General features: G+C 38.7%; 1 protein-coding gene across 6 annotated transcripts in view; it reads left to right on the top strand.

Annotated features, from left to right (window-relative positions):
• The first annotated feature begins 490 nt into the window (after positions 1–490).
• TTC23 (tetratricopeptide repeat domain 23) overlaps positions 491–21785 on the top strand; it is a 101165-nt gene continuing 79870 nt past the window's right edge. For 3 of the 6 annotated variants that reach the window (XM_078078947.1, XM_078078942.1, XM_078078946.1), the window contains exons 1-3: positions 491–692; positions 15526–15725; positions 19420–19543. In XM_078078947.1, coding sequence (XP_077935073.1) covers positions 15546–15725; positions 19420–19543 — 304 coding nt within the window. In that variant the 5' untranslated portion in view covers positions 491–692; positions 15526–15545. Of the gene's footprint in view, positions 693–736; positions 916–2505; positions 2635–7353; positions 7402–15525; positions 15726–19419; positions 19544–21785 lie in introns of those variants that run through there. The other 3 variants (XM_078078943.1, XM_078078945.1, XM_078078944.1) reach the window with 3 other exon arrangements.

The raw sequence follows: 21785 nt of genomic DNA, 5'->3' as shown, positions 1-21785 counted from the left end.
ATTGCTCCTAATATTGGAAAGTGACCCCCAAATGATTAACAATAGAATGACAAAATTTTAAAGCAATCAATGTTAGCCACGTAGTTTTCATTTCTTAAAAACATGAAATATTTTAACGCATTAATTTAACATCTGATGTTTGATCATAAAAAATGAATCATCTTCCAATGACTTCTACGCCCCTAAACTGACACAAAAATAGCCACGTGATTCTATGTGTCGGAATGGCCATTTGAATGTGTGTCTATTTTCACATCTTGCTTCACTCAAAACAGTCACTCAAAATTCTTTAAGCTAGCGATTTTGCAGTCTTTGACAAACTTTAACATCAACAGGCAGCGATACCACTTTAAGAAAATTCCAAGAAAAAAACAACCCCATTTTAAAATTCCCACCTCTGGCTCCCCAGGATTGGGTTGCAAACTTCCACAAAATACTGTTCTCCACTCCCTATTGGTGCATGCTCTATCATTCATTCTTCGCCTGGAGTTTTGCGAAGTGCCAGATTGCTTTACGGGAAAAGACTGCTATAATTTACTCTGGAACTGCCCTGCTTTAGACTTTTTCATGGTTATTAATCTGTACAAAGAATCACAAACTGATACAGCGGGAACCAAACTGGCAAATCAGGCTGCCGAGACAACTGTGTAATTCGCTGGAAAAGGAAACGGAGAACCTCTCCTGCGTATGGGGTAAATCTAACAAAGGATTTTACGACACAGAGATTTGAGAGTTAAAGAAACTTTTCCCGTTTTTCGATAGTTTTGAAGGAATAAGCGTCAAAGGAGAATTTAACATACAGGCACAATCTAAGAGTGGCAGGAAGAGGAGTTTTCAGAAAGTGTTTTTAGGGTGGGGTTGGAAGAATGTTATTTCCAAATAATCAGTGGATTTTTGAATGGTAAAGGGAACAAGGTAATAAGAATAATTATAGATTATTATATACCCTAAAAAGCCGTGGTTTGTTTTTGTTGCATTAATACGAATTTAAAGGGACACATCGTAATATTATTGTAATTTTTAAGTGAAATGGGTATTTTTTGTATATTATACCTAGCATAATAGACAATTCATCTATCAGAAGATAGAAAAGAACATTAGAATCAGCTTTCGATCCAAATTTTGTATTTTTGTAGATTAGGAAATTCAGAGACAAATCTGCTAATGACCAAGGAAAACATAATATTGTTATATGAAGCAGAATCAGTAGGTAATTAACGTAAGGATAAATTCTCAAAAAAGAAATCCAACATTTATATTTTCAAAATGAGATTTTCATTAAAACTAAAACATGAAAGTTCAGGAAAATACTGATAAACAAGAATAACTTATATTTGAAATAGCAACATAATACTTTTTTAGGACTCGGCCCAATATAAAATTCCAAAATACAGCACCTTAAAGATTCTTCAGGTATTAATTCAACTAACAAATATACTTAGTGGCACATCTATATCTCTACAGGGCATAACTTATAGTAGGTATGCAATAAATATTTCTTGAATGACTTCTGTTACATGGGGATATAAAATAATAAAATTAAGTCCCTCAAGCTCATACTCTAGCTGGGAAAATGAGGCTCAAAACATTTAAGTCAAAACTTCTGGACAGTTTTTTTTTTTTTTAAGTATTTATTTGAGAGAGAGAGACGGAGAGAGAGGATGAGAGGGGGGACGGCCAGAGGGAGAAGCAGGCTCCCCACCCAACAGGGAGCCCAATGTGGGACTCCATCCCTGGACTCCAGGATCACGACTTGAGCCGAAGGCAGTTGCTTAACCGACTGAGCCCCCAGGCGCCCCTTCTGGACAGTTCTTGATGCATAGATGCATATTGTAGACCACAGGTGCTTCAAGAGTGTAGATCAGTGTGAGCTGAACTATTCAGGGCGAGCTTCACAGTGAGCTTACGACCAATTCAGTCCTGAGCAATAGGCAAAATTTCAGTAGATCAAAAAGAAGGTAAGTGGCATCCCAGGTAGTGGATGAGTTGTTAGCAAGTATGTGCAAGCTTAAAAAATAATTGGCTCAGACTGCAGCACAGGCTTCATTTGGGCCCTTGGTTTGTTGTTGTTGTTTTTTAAGGCAAAAAGTTCATAAGAAGTTACATGAAGAGTCAAAATTGCCAGAATTAAAGGGTTTGGTCCTGGGTTTTCAGCAGGAGTGAGACCTAATGAAAGTAGTAATGGGAAAAGATTAAACTGATAATGTAAATTAAGGTGGTTCCAAGAACAGAGACTGGAAATTAAAGGATTAAATACTGTAAATAATGAAGTACAGATTGGTCGCAGACTCGTAAGAGATTTTATCCAAGTAACTTCACTTTCCCATGGTGGATTAACAAATGTTAAGGCATTGCCTTGTATTCTTCTAAAGCACTGAGCTTATTTTTTTGTTTAGTGGTACAAATACAAATTTTACTAAGTGTGGTGGTAGTGGTGGTGCAGTTAACAGTAACCATGATTGTTATTTATTCACCTTGGATCCGTTCTTGCTCCTTTTGCCTCAGGATTTAAGTGTGTTTCTTGGTTCTATCTAACTGAATTGAAGGAATTTCAACAACAACAAAAAAAAGCAAAAAAACAACCTTATGATTGAAGAACACTATGGGAGGATGGGAGGAGTTCTTACTCAGACGGTAGGCTTTCACTTGACCTGTTTCTCTGAGATGAAACTAAATTACATACACTCAGTGAGTTGCCACCATGTACCAGATACTTTACTTAGTGTTGAGTAAATAAAAGTGAATCAAGGATTAGCTCCCCCCGCAAAAAAAAGCAGAGTGCTTCAGAGACACCAAGCAGGGTGTTTGTCTCCTGACTCAAAACTTGCTTCAAAGGATCCTAAGTCGTTGATCAGTGGTTCTTACTTAGGTGGACCCAGAAGGAGGAAAATTTGGTTCTGGCAAATAACTCTGAGACAGGGTCCCCTGCTGCAGATGACTGATGTGGTGGGCTGCAATGCTCATCAAATCTACTCAAATATCTCTTTATTCCCCTGTATATCCTAGCCTTCTGCAGTGCAGAGAAAAAAAGAAATGTTAGCACAGGTGGCCTGTGTCACTTCTGGCCAATGGTGGTGAAAAGATCATCCACAGGTTTCCAATCTCTTGGTCTGCCGTGACTCCTGTTCGTTAAAGCTTGGTCAGCTTGGATCTCTGAGTCACTCTGTGAATCACATATTCCCACTCCCCAAGCCCTACTCCTAAACCAAGTGAGTCAGTAGCATGAAGGAGTTAATATGTTACCTCATTTTAGCCCATCGAATCCTGCCCACCCCACTGTTAGCAGGTTTTCCTCTGGGGACATTGCATTTATTTAAGTTTTCTTTAGTTTAAAAAAAAATTGTCCTAAGTAACTGAGTTTCAGGTATCAGGTGTATGAGGTATTTGGAGAGAAAAATCACACCAGGAAGATTGTTTAATTGTTCATCCAGTAAACATTTATTGAGGCCCAATAGGTGCCAGGCACTAATGCATTTGATCTATTTATTCATAGAACCATAATATTAATTTAGGATTGCTTTTCAAGATTTGGGAGCCTCTGCCACATTATCTTTGGGGCTGACCTAACTTAGAAAAATCTTATAGGGGCACCTGGGTGGTTCATTCAGTTAAGTGCCTGCCTTTGGCTCAGGTCATGATCTTGTGGGTCATGGGGTGGAGGCCTGTGTGGGGCTCCCTGCTTAGCAGGTTGTCGCTTCTCCTTCTCCCTCTGCCCCTCCCGTACTCATTCTTTCTCTCTCTCTCTCTCTCTCACTCTCTCAAATGAATAAATAAAATCTTTAAGAAAAATAATAAAATAAATAATAAATAAATAAAAAGTCTTATAGTCATAGATATTTAAAAGCCAGAATTACACATAAAACTGCATTGTGGTTTCATAGCTATTTTTAATAGCTTTAGTGAGGTGTTATTTACATACCATAAAATTCACTCATTTTAAGGCTACAACTCAATGATTTTTTAGAAAATTTACAAAGTTGGGCAAGTATTACCACATGCGAATTTTAGAAAATTTGCATCACTCTAAAAAGATTCTTTGTGCCCATTTGCAGGCACTCCCATTCCTACCCAGGCCCAGACAATCACTATTAAACTTTGTTTCTATAGGTTTGCCTTTTCTGGACATTTAATGTAAATGGCATCATACAATATGTGGTCTTTGCATCTGGCTTTCACATAGCATAAAGTTTTTAAAGTTTATCCATGTTGTAGCTTGTATCAGTACGTTCCTTTTCACTGCCAAATAATATTCTGCCGGACGTACAATATACCACATTTTGTTTATCCATTCACCGGTTGATGGACATTTGGATTGCTTTCAGTTTTTAGCTATTATAAATAATGCTTCTATGAAGATGTGTACAAGTCTTTGTGTGATCAGGTGTTTTCAGTCTCTTGGGTATGTACCTAGGCATGGAATTGCTGATTTATGGGTAATTCTATGTATGTTTGACTTTGTGAGGAATTACTCATTCTAAAGTGACTGTACAATTTTACTTTCCACGAGTGGTGTTTGAGGGGTCCAGTTTTGCTACATCCTTGCCAGTGCTTCTTATTGTCTGTCTCTTTGATTACAGTCATTCTGGTGGGTGTGAAGTAGTTCTCATTATAGTTTTGATTTTCATTTTCCTAATGACTAGTGATTTTGAACATTTCATGAGCTTATTAGTCATTCATATATCTTTGGTAAATTGTCTTTTCAAATCTTTTGCCTATTGTTTACTTGGGTTATTTGTCTTATTGAATTGTGTTTGTTACGTATTTTGCATTAAAATCCCATTATCAAATATGTGCTATATCTACAAATATTTGCAAATATATTCTCCTATTTTGTGAGTTGTTTTAACTTTCATGATGGTGTCTTTTGAAACAACAAAAGTTTTTAATTTTGATGAAGTCCAGTTTATCTTTTTCTTTTATCAGTTGTGCCTTTGGTATTGTACATAAGAAATCTTTGTCTAACCCAAGCTCATACATAGCCCTTTGTTTCCTAAGAGATTTACAGTTTTAGCTCTTACTTTTAGGTCTTTAATCCAGTTGGAGTTCATTTTTGCATATGGTGTGAGGTAGGGGCCCAACTTTGTTAATTTGCATGCACCTATCCAGTTGTTCCAACATCATTTATTGAAAGGACTATTCTGTCCCCATTGAATTACCTGGTACTCTTGTCAAAAAATAATTGACTATAAATGTAGAAGTTTATTTCTGGACTCTCAATCCTATTCCATTAATCTGTTAGTTAGTCCTTACGCCAGTACCACACTATTTTGATTACTGTAGCTTTGTAGTAAGTTTTAAAAATGGGAAGTGTGAGTCCTCCAGCTTTGTTCTTTTTCAGAATGTTTTAACTATTCTGGGTCTTTTACAGTTCCATATACATTTAAGGTCAAATTCTGAAAAAAAAAAGAAAAAAGGCAGCTGGGATTTTGATAGGGGTTATATAAAATCTATAGATCAACTTGGGGGGTATTGCTATCTTAATAATATTAAGGCTTCTAATCCATGAACATAGAATGTATCTCATTCAGGTCTCCTTTGATTTCTTTCAGCAATGTTGTATAATTTTCAGTGTAAAAGTTTTGTACTTCTTTTGTGAAATGTATTCCTAAGTATTTTATTCTTTTTGATGCAACTGTGAATGGAAATGTTTTCTTAATTTCATTTTCAGATTGATAGATATTCAATTTTTGTTTATTTTGTATCCTGTGACCTTGCTGAAATTGCTTAATAGTTCTGGTAGGATTTTGCTGTTGTTTTCATTTTGTTTTGGGGTCTGTGTTTGTGTGTGTGTGTGTGTGGTGTCTCCCTTAAAATTTTCTACATATAAAATCATGCCAATAATAAAATTTTATTTCTTCCTTTCTAATCTGCATGCCTTTTATTTCTTTTTCCTGCTTTATTACACTGACTAGAATATTCATTATAGTCTTAAATACAAGTGGTGACAGCAAACATCCTTGCCTTGTTTTCAGTCTTAAAAGAGAAGCATTCAAACATACACCATTAAGTGTGATGTTAGCGTTAGGTTTTTTTAAAGTTTTTATTAGCCCTTTATCAGGTTAAGGAAGTTTTATCATGAGTAGGTGTTGGATTTTGCCAAATGTTTTTTTCTGCGTTTATTAAAATGATCATGCAGTTTTTGCCCTCTCTTCTGTTAATATGGTGTATTACATTAGTGATTTCAGATGTTAAACTGACTTTACATTCGTGGGATAAATCCCCCTTGGTCATAATGTGTAATCCTTTTTATATGTTGCTTGATTTGGTTTTCTAATATTTTGTTGAGGACTTTTTGTGTTTATAATCATAAAGATATTGGTTTATTGTGTTATTACATCTTTGTCTGGCTTTGGTATCAGGATAATATTGGCCTCACAGAATGAGTTGGAAGGGATTCCCTCCTCTATTTTCAGATAGAGTTTGCAAAAGATTCATATTACTTCTTTAAAGATTTAGTAGGATTTATCACTGAAGCCATCTTTTTTTTTTAAATAAAGATTTTATTTATTTATTTGACAGAGAGAGACACAGAGAGAGAGGGAACACAAGCAGGGGAAGTGGGAGAAGCAGGCTTCCCACCAAGCAGGGAGCCTGATGTGGGGCTCGATCCCAGGACCCCGGGATCATGACCTGAGGCGAAGGCAGACACTTAACGACAGAGCCACCCAGGTGCCTCTACCACTGAAGCCATCTTGGCCTGGGCTTAGCTTTGTGTAAATATTTTAAATTGTTAAATTATTTACTTGTTATGGTTCTATTCAGATTTTTTTATTTCCTTTTAATTCGGTTTTGGTATTTTGTATCCTTCTAGGATGTTTTTCCATCTCACGGCTTTTTGATGCCTCAGCTTACATATGGGCAAAGTTGCTTTTTAACTAGTACACTGTCATACAGTCACAATGGTTGTTATTTCCCAGGAGCCACTGCCCTGGGGGCTCCTGCCCCTCCCTCAAGCCTCCCTACATCCCCCCAACAAGTCAGCACCTACTGGTTAACACCTGTAACAGCAGGGGACCTTCTGAACCTAGTTCCAGCATAGTTGCCATCTATATAGATTGGTTGGTCCTCCTGCTATACCCGTTATTAAGTTTTTGAACATCACCTCTTGGAAATGGAAGACTGAGACCCCACTTCAGACTTCTTCTCCCATTTAGATCTGAGGCTGATCATGTGCTTCAGCATTCCGCTGGACAGGTCTGGCAGAAGGAATAGCATCAATTGATTGGATATGTCTGACTGGCAGTTGTGGGCACTGATTGAGAGGCCTGGGAAGCTTTCCCCAAGGCTGGCAGGGAGAGGGTGGTGTGTGGGGCCTGGGCTGATTTCTAATGAAAATTTAACCCCCAGCTATGGCTATTACAAAGAAAAGAAAAGTGGCTGATGATAAGCATGTAGCTCCAAGTAAGTGAACTGAAGAGTATGTCTTTGTGCTGCAGATGTTCCTGTAAGATGCAGCACACATGGAAACAGACACATAATTAAAAGCAAGGTCCTGGATTCAAATGTTTCCAGAAGCCAGGCAGGTAACATGATTCATTTAATGGGCTCAGAGATGCACATTTTGGTGTTTAAACATCTCTGAAATTGGAATGCATGTTACATTTGATGGCCAGTCATCATGTAGTAGCAGTGTTGTTCTATTCTTAGTGGTTATAAAATAGTGATGTATCTGACAATCTTATGTAAGTGATGGTAATTTAGGTTAGATTGCATTTAGGAAATGAGTGGCAAGTGGCATGGGGCTGGGAAAACCACATCCCTTTGTGTCAGCCTTTCACCATGTAAAGAACCAGGTATGGTTCTTTACAATGAGAAAAAAAGCAACACGGGAGCAATGACAAATGGCCATTACTTTGCTGCTTCGTGTCCAGGAGCGGTAGGAATGGTAGCTGCTGACACCTCAAGGCTTCTGCCATTCCCCCCTCGCTGGTGTTGCCGGTGATGACATTGGCCCAGTGTGGAAGGTGTTTTGAGTTTTCATAGGAAGCCAGAAATCCCAAAAGCTAGATCTTTACACATATGTGAAACTTTTTTTTTATTATGTTATGTTAGTCACCATACATTACATCATTAGTTTTTCATGTAGTGTTCCATGGTTCATTATTTGCATATAACACCCAGTGCTCCATTCAATACGTGCCCTCTTTAATACCCATCACCAGGCTAACCCATCCCCCCACTCCCTCCTCTCTAGAACCCTCAGTTTGTTTCTCAGACTCCATAGTCTCTCGTGGTTCGTCTCCCCCTCCGATTTCCCCCCCTTCGTTTTTCCCCTCCTGCTATTCTTCTTCTTCTTCTTCTTCTTTTTTTTTTTTAACATATATTATTTGTTTCAGAGGTACAGGTCTGTGAAACTTCTAATTTTAAAATAATGGCTTAATTTTTTTCACTCTCTGGCCAAAAAGGAAAAAAAAAAGCATGTGCAAGTTAGATCCAGTCTGTGAGTGCTTGGATTATAATTGCTGTTTTAAGGATTTAATATTATAGGCAACATGAGACAAACCACTTTTTACAGTTAAGCCAAAAAAGAAAGAAAAATCAGCTCAATTTCAAAGTTTAGCACTCGGTTCAAGGCCCAGAATAGCAAATATTACAGAACATATTACTTGGGTAGCTTCTAAAATTTCATCTCTGCCTCCCCTAAGTAGAAGATAAGAAAGTGTGGTTAAATCTGTTGAAGAGGTCACATTTCCTGGTTATAAAAGCGTATGATTACTTTTTAAAATGCAGTCTTAGGTTTCCAAAGCAAGAGTATTTGCTTCCCAGTGCTAAAGACTTTCATTGGAAAGTCGGGATGATGTGGTGAGAAACCACCAAATTATTAGAAGACCCAGGTCCTGATTCTGCCTGTGTGACATTGGACAAGTAATTTAGCTTCTGTCAGCTTCATTGTCCTCAGCTATAAAATAGGGATAAATCATACCTTCCTCCATACCTCACATGGCTGTGGTAAGGGCCACAGAAGGTAAAATATGGGAAAGCATAAAGTGTTACATAAATGTCAGTTGTTGGTATTGCCCAAATTCCATGAGTAGTTGGGCCAGCGCAGCTTCTAGAATCACAGATTCCCCCTCCCAATCTCCTGCTCTTTTTATAGACCACAACACTAACTGAAATGATCAAATCATCAACCAGTGGGATGAATAGAAAAGAAAGAAAGCTTAAGTCAAGAACGTATTAGAAAAAATCTCAGCCACCATCTTGGCATCAGAGATAACACGGAGTCTCTGTACAGTGGGGTTTAAGCAAAGCTTAGATGTTGAATGGAAGGATTAGCCTTTCACGTTTTGAAGGGCTACCCAGGAATGAGTTTTGCTGGGATAGATTGGCCTCTGTAACTTTCTCACAGCCTGGCCTTCAGCTAGTTTCTTCCCTCTCTCATGTTTTCATTCTATATTATTTCATGAAGGAAAGAAAAGCTCCCACTTTCTTCCTTCTTGGTTAAACTGTAAAGCTCTATTTTGGATTATTAAGGAGTGGCCACACTTTACCTTGGTAACTATGTCCTGTCTAACTGCTCCAACACTCACCTCTAGCCATCTCAAATCCTATTTGTATGTAGGCATGGAATAAGTTACTAATTGTTTTAAAAAGGAAAGGAAAAAATATGATCTTTAAAAAGATGTCACTCAGAACTAGTGATATATTTTCAACTTTTTATTTTTTAAATTTTTTTAAGTAAGCCCTATGCCCAATGTGGGGCTTGAACTCAAGACCCTGAGATCAAGCATCACATGCTCTACTGAGCCAGCTGGGTGACCCAATATATTTCTAACTTCTAAGTTTGACATTCTTATATAAAGTTTCTCCCACAGCCTCAAATTTGACCTGGGAAACCAAATTGATTGTCTTATCAAAGTGACCATTCCCCTTTACTCACTACTGTCCATGGCATCACTGTGTCTTAGGGATCAGTAAACTTTTTCTGTAAAGGGCCAGACAGTAAACAATTTAGGCTTTGAGAGCGATAAGGTTTCTGTCACAAATACTCACCTCTGCCGTTGTAGTACAAAAGTGGCCATAGATAATATGTTATTATTGTGTTGTGTTCCAAGAAAGCTTTATTTATAAAAACAAACAGTGGGCAGCACTTGGCCCATGCCGTAGTGGGCCGATGCCTATCTAGAGTTCCTGGATGAAAATGTCAGAGTCAGTGTTGACTATCTCCCTTCTTTAATTTTTACATCCAAGCAGCTCTCAAGTTGTAATTATTTCTTTCAGTACTTCTTCTTATCCTTCCCTTCACTTCCTTTCTCACTTCTACTGTGCACCTGAATTCATTCTGTGCAATATTCAGTGATTCGTTTGACTGGTGGTAAGGGGTGGCTGCAGGACCATACCCACTTATTGAAGAGGGTCCCAGAATTTCTAGGGAGAAGTTTTAAGAAGCATATAGAATATTCTAATTTTATTTTTAGGGAAAATGCCTACTTTGTCAGAATATAAACTATAGAAAGTAAAACCTGATAAAATCTCTCTAGATGGTGGATCATGGTTAAAAATGGACATCAGACATTCCTCAAATTTAGAATTTCCCAAGGTATGCAGTGTTTACAATTGGTGACGCCTAATGTGATACTAGGTGGAACACAGACCAACTTTTAAAATATTAATACTTCTGTTTTTATTTTAATGTGTATTGGAGAAAATATGACATCAAACCCATAATATCACTGATTATTTATTAGGGTGAAGCTGAAGTAAGTATTAGGTTTTTAAAAAGTTGTAGTCTTAAAGAAAAAGTTAATATTGTAGGCAGAACACAGATATGCTAACAGTCATCAAGGTGGTAGGAGACTATCTAAAGTTTGAAAATCAGTGGCCACTTTGCCCCCCTAGTTTCCATTATATTTGTCTATTAATTAACAGATCAGTCTCAGTATTGTCATTTCTCTTTCTTGATAAAACCTTCAGGGGCTCATCACCACCTGCCAAATAAAGTCAATCAAATTCTTAGCCTAAAATCAATGTCTTCTAAACCTGGCTCCAGCCTTCCAGTTTTCCTCTACCTCCTGGCTTCCCAAACAGTGCTCAAAAAGTACCAGCTGCATAAGATTTAATGAGTGTCCCAGAAAAGGATTTTATGGTCCAAAAAGTTAGGGAAAGCATTGCATACTATATCCCTCGGAGGTATATTCACAAGGAATTATACGACATTAAAGGCTTTGAGAAAACTTGAGGTAATAAAACTTGTCCATGTTTATGGTAGAACCCTACTTTTGTAGAAACAATGTTTGTGTTTACCAGCTTACTTGATCATCATTGTCAATAACCCTCTCTTATAGATGGTGCATTAATGTCTCCTAGGTCTAGTGTACTAGAGAGGTTGGTTTGAAATATGCTGTTCTATATCCATGTCCCCAACCCCCGACACATACCAACCAAACTGAACCACCCACAGATAGCTATATACCCATTTCACCTTGCGCTTCTAAGCCCTTGGTAATTATTCACTCTGCTTGGGGTGCTTTCTCCTCGCTGTCCTTGCTCTCAAAATCTTTTCAACCAAGCGACCTGATTTCCCACAACAGTAATGGTTCCTATTTCTGAAGTCTTACCACGTTCCGCTCTTCCAGCATTTTTTACCACCCAGTATCAGTATCATGGTAGTTGTGTACCTGATCTTTTTTCCTGCTAGATTTTACATTTCTAGGAGTTACTGTTTTCCACATAGTGCATTGCTTATAGTAAGAATTCAATAAATATTTGATGAATGAATGATAATAAGGTGAAATTTGAAATAACTTATCTGTAGTAAATAATAGAATTGGAGTTTGAAGGATCTACATGGGGAGAGGGGCAAATCAAATTTTGGTTTCATTGCTTTTTCTCTATTGTTTTTCTATGTTTATTTCATTGATTTGTGAGGTGAGCTTTATTATTTATTTTATTAATTTTTTTCTTCTGTTTACCTAGAATTTAATTTGCTCTTTTTTTCTAGTTGCTGAAGGTAAAAGCTAAGGTCATGAACTTGAGAACTTTCTACTTTTCTTATATAGGCATTTAATGTCATAAAATTTTCCATAAGGACTGCTTTAGTGGCATTCTCAAATTCTTATGTGTTGTGTTTATATTCATTCAGTTAAAACTACTTTCAAATTTCTTTTTTGATTTCTTCTTTGAACCATGGTTGGGTTTTGTTTTTTTTTTTTTAGAAGTGTGTTGTTTAATTTCCAAATATTTGAGCGTTTTCCAGGTATCTTTCTGTTATTGATTTAAAATTTAATTCCTTTGTAGTCATATATTTTGTGTGTCTTAAATCCTTATAAATTTACTAAAACTTGTTTTATGACCCAGAATAGAACCTGTCTTAGTTAATGTCCATGTGCACTTGAAAAGAATGTTATTCTACTCTCCTTGAGTAGAGTGTTCTAGTAAATGTCAAATCAAGTTGGTTGATGATGTAGTTCAAGTCTTATGTATCCTTAACTGATTTTTTGCCTATTTGGTGTATCAACTATTAAGAGCAAGGTATTTAAATCTCAGACTTGTAATTGAGGATTTATCTATTTCTCCTCGCAATTCCATCATTTTGGGGTCCCATATTGCAAAACTGTTATTAAGTGTATAAACACTTAGAATGATCATATCTTCTTGACTAATTGATCTTTTATAATTATAAAATGACCTTTTTTCTGATAATATTCTTTGCTGTACAATTTACTTTGATATTAATAGAGACAATCCAACTTTGCTTTTGAATAATTTTAGTATATAATTTTCCATCATTTTACCTTTAATCTAATTGTCTTTCTTGGGTTTTGCATTTTTATCCAATCTGGCAATGTCTATCTCTTAAGTAGGGTGTTTAGACCATTTACATTTAATGTGATTGCTGATATAGTTAGATTTAAGTCTGTCATCTGCTATTTATTTTCTATTTGTCCCATATGTTCTTTGTTCCCTTTCCCCAGTTTTTTCGAGTTTCTGCTGGATTGTTTTTATGAGTCCTTTTATCTCCTTTGTTGGCTTATTACCTATAATTCTTTATTTGGTTATTTTAATGGTTACTTAGGGTTTATACTATACATCTTTGACTAAGTCTACCTTCAATTAATATTGTACCACTCCACATACAGTGTAAGAACTTCACAATTCCATTCCTTCCTTCCTAGCCTTTATGCTACTGTTCTACATTTCACTTATACATATGTTATAAGCCCCACAGTATATTATTTTTTTGTTAAAAAAAGTTAATTATCTTTTAAAGACATTTAAGTAATATGAAAAGTCTTACATATTTGCCCATGTAAGTATCATTCCCATTGTCTTCATTCCTTTGTGAAGATCTAGATTTCCATTTGCTATCATGTTCCTTCCTTCTGAAAGACTTCCTTTAATAATTTGTGGAGAACGTTAGAGTGCAAATCTGCGATGATTAATTCTTTCAGTTTTTGGTTTTGAAAGATAATTTCACTGGTGCAGAATTTTAGCTTGACAATTTTTTCTTTCCATACTTTAAGTATGTTGTTTTACTCCCTTCTCATGTGCTTTTTTCCTCCAAGAAATCTGCTGTCATCTGTATCTTTATTTTTTCATACTAATATGTTTTTCCCCCTACATTTAAGATTTTCTCTTTACCTTGGTTTTGAGCAGTTTGTTTATGATGTGTCTTGGTGTAGTTTTCTCTGTTTCTTGTGTTTAGTGTTCATTGAACTTCTTGGGTCTCTAGCTCTTTACTTTTCCTCAAATTTGGAAAATTTTGGGCTGTTATTTCTTCAAACATTTTTTCTGTCCCTGCTACAATCTGCTTTCCTATAGAGACTCAAATTACATATATATTAGGCAATTTGAAGTTGTTTCACAGCTCGTGATCTTTTTTATTTTTTATTTTTTATTTCTTTAAGATTTTATTTGTTTATTTGACAGAGAGAGACACAGCGAGAGAGGGAATACAAGCAGGGGGAGTGGGAGAGGGAGAAGCAGGCCTCCCGCTGAGCAGGGAGCCTGATGCGGGGCTCTATCCCAGAACCCTGGGATCATGACCTGAGCCTAAGGCAGATGCTTAATGACTGAGCCACCCAGGCGCCCCTCGTGATCTTTTTTAGATGGTTTCTGTTGCTATGTCTACAAGTTCAGTCATCTTTTCATCTGTAATATCTAATCTGTCATTAATCCCATCTAGTGTATTTTTCATCTCACATATACTTTTCATATCTAGAAGTTCAATTTGGGCCTTTTTTATATCTTCTGTCTCTACTTAACTGTTGAAGCATATGGAATGCAATTATAATAACTTTAATACTCTTTTCTCCTAATTTAATATCTGTGTCAATTCTGGGTTTTGAGTCATTGATTATCATTCTCATTATGGCCCATGTTTTCCTGTCCCTTTGCATGCCTTGTAATCTTTGATTGGATGTCGGACTTTGTGAATTTTACCTTGTTGCATGCTAGCTATTTTTGTATTCCTATACATCCTTGAGTTTTGTCTTATGGGGCAGTTATGTTACTTAGAAATGGGCTGATCCTTTTAGGTCTTATTTTTATGCTTTGTTAGGTGAGTCTAAGCAGTGCTCAGTCTAGGGGTAATAATTTCACACTACTGAAACAAAACCCTTCTGAGTGCTTTACCCAATGCATTATGAATTATGAGTTTTCCAGTCTGTTTGGTGGGGACAGGCATTGCCAGCCCTGAGTGAATGCCAGACACTGTTCATTTCAATATTATTAAAGGATTCTTTCCCCAGACTCAAATATTTTTCTTATACACATGCTGATCAGTATTTTCTCCCCATATTGTGAGGATCCCTCTGCTAATCTGCAGGATCCTCTCTCTGTACATCTCTATCCTCTCCAGTAAGCTATCCTATGAACTCTAGCTACCTTGTTCTCCCCAGATCCTCAGCTCTAGTTCTTCAACTCAGAGAGTCTACCTGGTTACTTCTGTGTTTCCGATCCTTGCATGTCCTAGAAACTTTCTCAAAGTGATAAGCTGGGGTAATCATGGGTCTCACTTTGTTTCTTTTATCCATTGGTCAAATCTGATATCCTGTCTCTTGAAAACCATTGTTCCATAATATTTTTGTCTTTGTGGAGTTTTTGTTGTTGTTGTTTTTTGTTTTTGTGTGTTTGTTGGTTGGTTGGCTATTTCAGGCAAGAGAATAAATCTGGTCCCTATTACCCCATCTTGACAAGAAGTGAAAGTTTAATAAGTCATTTTTTCACTGCTTCAAGGTCAGTTGGGGTTCAGGTGATCTAATATGGGTTCTTTGAGAGTTGTTTGGGCTTGCCTGACTTCTCCTGTAAATACATATATAAAATACATATATAAATATGTATATTTTAGTGAACAAGGAATGTTTGGTTTAGTTAAAAGTGGAAATCAGCCTGAAAGTTTTACAAAGAAGTTAATACTAGTTATCAGGATCTTTTTGGATGGAGTGCTACTAATTTCAAAGAACTCACATGTAGAGTATTGAAATTTTCCTAGATCTAGCATCAGTCTCTAGGAAAAATGTGTATTTGTATAAGTAAGTACAGAAATTATCATTTAACACCTTTATTTTCTTATTTAAAAATTAGAGGACAATGTATATAAAAATATGCAAGAATCAAAGGAAACCCCCATATCCAGTCACCTAGATGAAATTGTTGCTGCTGTCAGCATAACGCCTAGAAAGAAGATCCAAAACAAGCTGCCGCAGACAGCGCTATTCCAGCCTCCTCGAGAGAAACTCCACCTCTGTGAAGAGAAAGCAAAGTCCTACTCTAGCAATCACGAAGTAAGGACCCTTCATTTTCTATACCTGCACTCTGGTAATTGATGAGAGTTTAGGTTACATTTCTACCCTCAGGAGTTTGGTACAAGAGAGTATATGGAGTACCTTTCTCAGAGAATGAGTGGGTGTAGCTCCCCAGGGCTCCAGGCACAGCACTTGGCACAGTCCACACCATACTTGCTGAATGAATGCACAAATGGACAAACAGGTTTACCCTGACCTCTGGCAAGCGTATACTAGACCAGTTGGTTATAGGTTTGACCTACTGCAGTCTTTTTCCATCAGTGTATACATATTTATTGCGCTGTCCCTAGTGCCGGGTCTAAGCACTGGAATCTAACACAAAGCAGATGAAACTTCTATAGAGCTTACAATTCTTACGTTCTTGATCTTCTTGTTTTCTGCATGCACCTTTCTCATTCTCTCCTCAAAGTTTTACTCGTTCACTCACTCATTCAATATGTATTTCTCTACCACCACTTACGTGTCGGGTCCTGTGTTGTTTGAGCGTGCAGCTCTTGATTTTGGCTCTGGGTCCTGGGATGGAGGGCTCCTTGCTCAGTGAGGAGTCGGCTGGAGATTCTCTCTCTCCTGCTGCCCCCCCCCCGTCTCTCTCTCTTTCAAATAAATAAATAAATCTTTAAAAAATAATAATCCCAGCAAGGAATTATAAGAGCCTGAACTACAACAGAGGCAGGCGAGATGCTAAGATCTGACAGGAATTCGGAAATGTGAATCAGTGAGGCCTGGTGATTAAGGGGACATAAGAGTTGTAGAGGCAAGAGCCAATCACAGGGGGTGTATACAATTCATGACTTATGTCTCAGCCAGCTTGGGTGGTGGGAAGCTTGCCGGTGCCTTTGCCATTGTAATGAAGACAGGAGGAAGAGCAGGAGTATGGAGAGGAGACGTGAATTTGGTTTTGAACATGTGCTTATTCATTATGCAGCACATATTTATTCAGTACCCACTACGTGCCAAGCTCTGTACTAGGTAGGCAGTAGGCTGGCAGCCTTTCTCAACCAGAGTTCTGCAGAATTAAGCCTGAATGCCCCAAAGCATTTACTGTCCATAAAGAAGTAACATCTCTTCTGTGGATCTGGAGTGGTACTAACTTATTTTCTGTGTTCTGGAGTTCAGGTGAGGAACCCCTGGATACAGTGGTGAACAGCATAGACAGGTTGAATGCCCTCATGTTGCTGAGGGGCAATCGACATTGTAAATACACTAGTGAGCTAGAGGATGTGTCAAGGGCTGTTAGGGAAAGAGCGGGCCTGTCTACGAAGAGGCGACATATGAGCTGAGACCTTAAGAAGTGAAGGAGCCAGCATGGAGGAGCTAAGGGAAAAGAGTTCCAGGGAGAGGGAACAGCACGTGTAAAGTCTATGAGGTGCGCACGAGTGTGATGTGTTTGGAGTAAAAGAGGAGACCGTGGTCTGATGTGAAATGCAGTTGGAGAGGCAGGGAGTTCACTTAGGACCTCGTAGGTCTCCAGCTGAGTGTCCTGGGAGGCCTTAAAAGTGCAGGAAAGTATTAACATGATGTAATTGGCTTTTTAAAATTTCCATTTTTTTCTACTTTTGAATTTTAAAATATTTTCAGACTTACAGGAAAGTCTACAAGATTCACCAAATTTTAACGTTTGCGTTATGGCTTTATTTGTCTGTGTGCATGTCATTATTTTTTTGAACTGTCTGAGAGCAAATTATAGATATTATGGTCCTTTACCCCCTGAATATCTTGGAGGATACTCTCCAGGTAACCACGGTACAGTGATTAAAGTTAGGAAACTAACATTGGTACAATATTATCATCTAATCTACAAACCTTATCCATATTTCTCAAATTATCGCAATCATGTCTTTGGCAGAAAAAAAAATCAGATCCATGCTCTGCTCCATCAGATTAAATTATTTCCAAGGCTCATCCCAGTTATGAAAAAGTCTGCCTACTTGTACTTCTCTCCTCTCTACCTCCTCCCCATGCCTGTTGGATGAAGCCACCAGAACTGGCAGAATAAAGATCAGAAAGCCAAAGGGATATTTGAACTTTGTGTTCTAGCAAGTAAGAAGGTGGAGGGAGGACAGGCTGCTCTTCTCTACCCCTGTCCCAGTTGCAGGTAGTGAGGACCAAGGCTATGATTGGGGGGTAGGGGGTGGGGGGGGCTGACTTCCAATCTACATAGCCCCCTTCTTAGAAATCTGTGGTTGGGATGGACCCATTATCAGATCAGGTCCTCTCTCTTTTCGGTAGATTATCTCTCTAGACTCCCCAATGTTTTCATCATTTCTTTCTTTTTCATACACTATTCATTTGCTGTCTCCCCACGGAAGCCATTCCCTTAACTCCCAGCATTAGTTGGGCTCCCATCTGCCGAGAGAGAATCCGCTGCCAAGATTGCTCACTCCTATTTTTTTGACTGATTGGTGTCGGCTATTGGTGCCTTTCTACCTGGGCCTCTCCGTGGGACCACTTAGGCTTCCTCATGGCATGGTGGTAAGGTTATTAGTTTGCTGGGGCTGCCATAACCAAATACCTCAGACTGGGTGGCTTCAACAACAGAAGTTTATTTCCTCAGAGTTCCAGAGGCTACAAGTCCAAGATCAAAGTGTTGGCAAGGTTGATGTCATTTGGAGGCTTAGCTTTCAGAGGGTGTCCTCTCGCTGTCCCCACTTCTTTCTTTGTGCATGCCTCTCCCTGGTGTCTCTTCCTCGTCTTATAAGGACATCAGTCACATTGGAGTAGGGCTCTACCGTAACGACCTCATTTCAACTTACGTCTTTAAACATCAACTTTACCCCTTCTCTCCATATACTGTCACATTCTGAAGTACTTGGGCCTCCAACATTTGGGTTTGGGGAGTGGGGGCACACAGTTCAGCCCATAAAAGGTTCTAAATAGAAACAGAAAGTGGAAGCCTCTAGTTCCTTAAGGTGTGGGCCCCCAAACCTGGTACCACATCATTTCCTCCATATTCCATCAGCCAGTCATAAAGCCCAGATTCAAAGGGAAGGAGACCTAGACCCCCACCGCTGGACGGAAAGAGTCAGGGAATTCTGGAGTGACATTTTAAAACTACCAGCCTCGCTTTGAATGTATTGCTACTCTGAGCTGACCTGGAGCGGGAGAGGCCAGCCCCCTGTTCTCTTTGTCCTGACACTGAATATAAATGGACTTCTCACTCCTTTAGTGAAATCTGTTTGTCAGTCCTGCCAGCCTCATTGCCATGCTGATATCCTAGGCTGCTAAGAAGGGTATTTGAATTGAGAACTAGCGAGTGTTATTTCAAAACCCACTACCAACTTGCCCACTGGTGCCTGAATGGTGTTCATAGCTGGGCAGCTGGAAACCCTAGGGAATGACAAGTCTGCTCTAGTTTTTCTATGTCTTCTTGATTCATTATATTTTTCATAATGTACTATAAGCTTAAATGTTTTAGAAATTGAAATGTACTATAAATTTTACTTGTTTCTGCCATTTATTGTCTATTTCACCCCACCCGATTAACAGCCCACCACCCAAAACAGATCTTTGCCTGTTTTGTTCTCTGATGGATCCCAAGTGCTTACAACCATGTCCTGCACATAGTAGGCACTCAGGAAGTACACACCGGATAAAAGCGCAAGTTGACCTTGTGCTTTGTGACTCTGCGTTTTCAGTTGTCTGACGAGTAAAGCCCATTTTCTCTCCGTTGCAGTATAAAGAGGCTGTCCATGAGCTGGTGCGCTGCATAGCGCTGACAAGAATTTGCTACGGCGCCTCCCACTGGAAACTAGCGGAGGCACACATTAGTCTGGCTCAGGGCTACCTTCGGCTGAAAGGTGAGTTCCTCCCAGATGAGGGTGGGGGGTTGGGGATTAGTCCATGGGTTTCTGCTCTTTCATGGAAATTTGACTCCCACTTACCTAGAAGGATTCATTAGGTTTTCTTGAATATTCTCCTGTCCACACATTGAAGAGCCATCTCCTTTCAGAAAGAGTCAATGAGATTTTTTCTATGATACCTAAAAAAGAGAAGGAAGATTTTAGCCCTTTGGATGGCTTTGGAGGACCCTTTTTTAAAATTTAAATTCAATTAATTAACATATAATGTATTACTGGTTTCAGAGGTAGAGGCCTGTGATACATCAGTCTTATATAACACCTGGTGCTCGTTACATCACGTGCCCGCCTTAATGTCCATCACCCAGTTACCCCATCCCCCTCCTCCCCTCCAGCAGCCCTCAGTTTGTTTCCTATGATTAAGAGTCTCTTATGGTTTGTCTCCCTCTCTGGTTTTGTCTTGTTTTATTTTTTTGGAGGACCCTTTTTTATGATCTTAAAAGTAAGGTTCTTGGGAGAGAATTTGTTAGCTTGAAAGGCATTGTAGGAGGGGCCCAATGCATGGAGTAGGGGCCTAAAATAGGATCCATCCACATTTGTTTTGATGGAGAATCACTTTCCTGTAAGTGACCCCTCCCCTCCCCCCCCAAAAAAAATACATAAATAAGAGACTAAATCAAGCTGGCAGTGAACAAAAGGTAATGTATTGTCTTATACAACTTGAAAAGCCAAGGGTAAAACTTGCTGTAGACTTAGCCAGATCCGGGCGTTCAAACAATGTCATCAGTTCTGTGTTTCTCTCTTATCCCACCGCTTGGCTCTGTTTTTCTCTGTATGGACTTCATTCTTACCCAGGCTTTGCCCACGTGGCAGCAGAAAGTCTTGCAGAAGCTGTAAACTTCCCTCATCAGCATTCCCAGGAAAGAAAGAACATCTTTCCCCCCAAATCTCAGGATTTGGGGTTCTTATTGGGCTGACTTGGATGGTATGTCAAAGGCAAGGAATAGTCTGATTGGCTAGATCTGCCTTTTGGCTCCGCTGGATCCTGGGGGACAAGCTGGCCTTGGTAAATCGAATGGATTGGGTGTGCAGGGGCCAGGTGTCCCCAGAAGAAAACAGAGGAAGGGGGATAGACGCAGGGAAGGATAGCATGTCTTCTTCTTTTGACTAGGCATCCTAGGATGGCTGTATAAGAGTACATCTCTGTACTCCTTTCTTCAACTGAAAAGCAATGATAATGATGATGGTGCTACTTAACTTCCCAGGATTGATCCAGTGAATACATAAAATAACAAGAAGTGGAAAACACCAGCAATGCTCAGCACAGAATTGCCACCCAATAAATTTGGCTAAATCTGATTGTCGACTGGTCCTACCTATTAGATCAAAGACTGTTGGAGCCAGAGGGGACCCTGGAGATCATCTAGTTCAAACCCTAACCCCCTCCTATATTTTTAGATTCAGAGGGAACGAGTGAGCTGAAACAGCTTGCCCCAATTTACATTGTTAGTAAGTAGATGATCCGAGACTCAGACCTAAGATTTTGCATGCCAACACCAGTGGCCTGGCATCTGAGATTTCAAATGATGCTTTTCTTCCACAGCCTGCTACCTTTTTGCATGATAGTCTTTCTTTCTCAATTTAAAGTGAAAGCAGCATCTACTCTTCCTTAAGGTCTTATTGAATGCCAGGCACCATGCTAACTATCTCCCACGCATGTTCTCATTCATTCTTCATCACAATCCTATAAGGGGGGTAATATTATCATCACTGTTTACAGTTGAGGGAGCTGAAGCCAACGTTTCAGAGTAAGTGGTAGTTCAGGGAACTCATTCTGGGCAGTTTGATGTCAGAGCTGGTGTTTTTAAACCTCAACCCACACTGCCTCCTGTTGCCTGAGTTCCTTGAGGGAATGTACCAAAGTTGATAATACAGCGCGCCTTTATCTTTTATAATATTGCATATTTAATTGGCAATAATAAATTTCTCGTAGGTTGATTAAATGTGTGCCTTAAAAAAATTAGACAAAATTCTCTGAAGTAGTGAGCGCTGGGTGTTGTATGCAACTGATGAATCACTAAATTCTACCTCTGCAACAATAATACAGTATATGTTAATTAAATTGAATTTAAATTAAACATTCAAACAAACAAACAAAAATTAGACAAAATTCTCTAAGAGTTCCCACATGGAGAACATACCCTGGATTTTTTCCATCTGAAGATATATTCTTCTGTTTTAC

The sequence above is a fragment of the Halichoerus grypus genome, chromosome 8 (assembly GCF_964656455.1).
Source record: "Halichoerus grypus chromosome 8, mHalGry1.hap1.1, whole genome shotgun sequence".
NCBI lineage: Eukaryota > Metazoa > Chordata > Mammalia > Carnivora > Phocidae > Halichoerus > Halichoerus grypus.
This window is presented reverse-complemented; position numbering and strand designations above follow the sequence as displayed.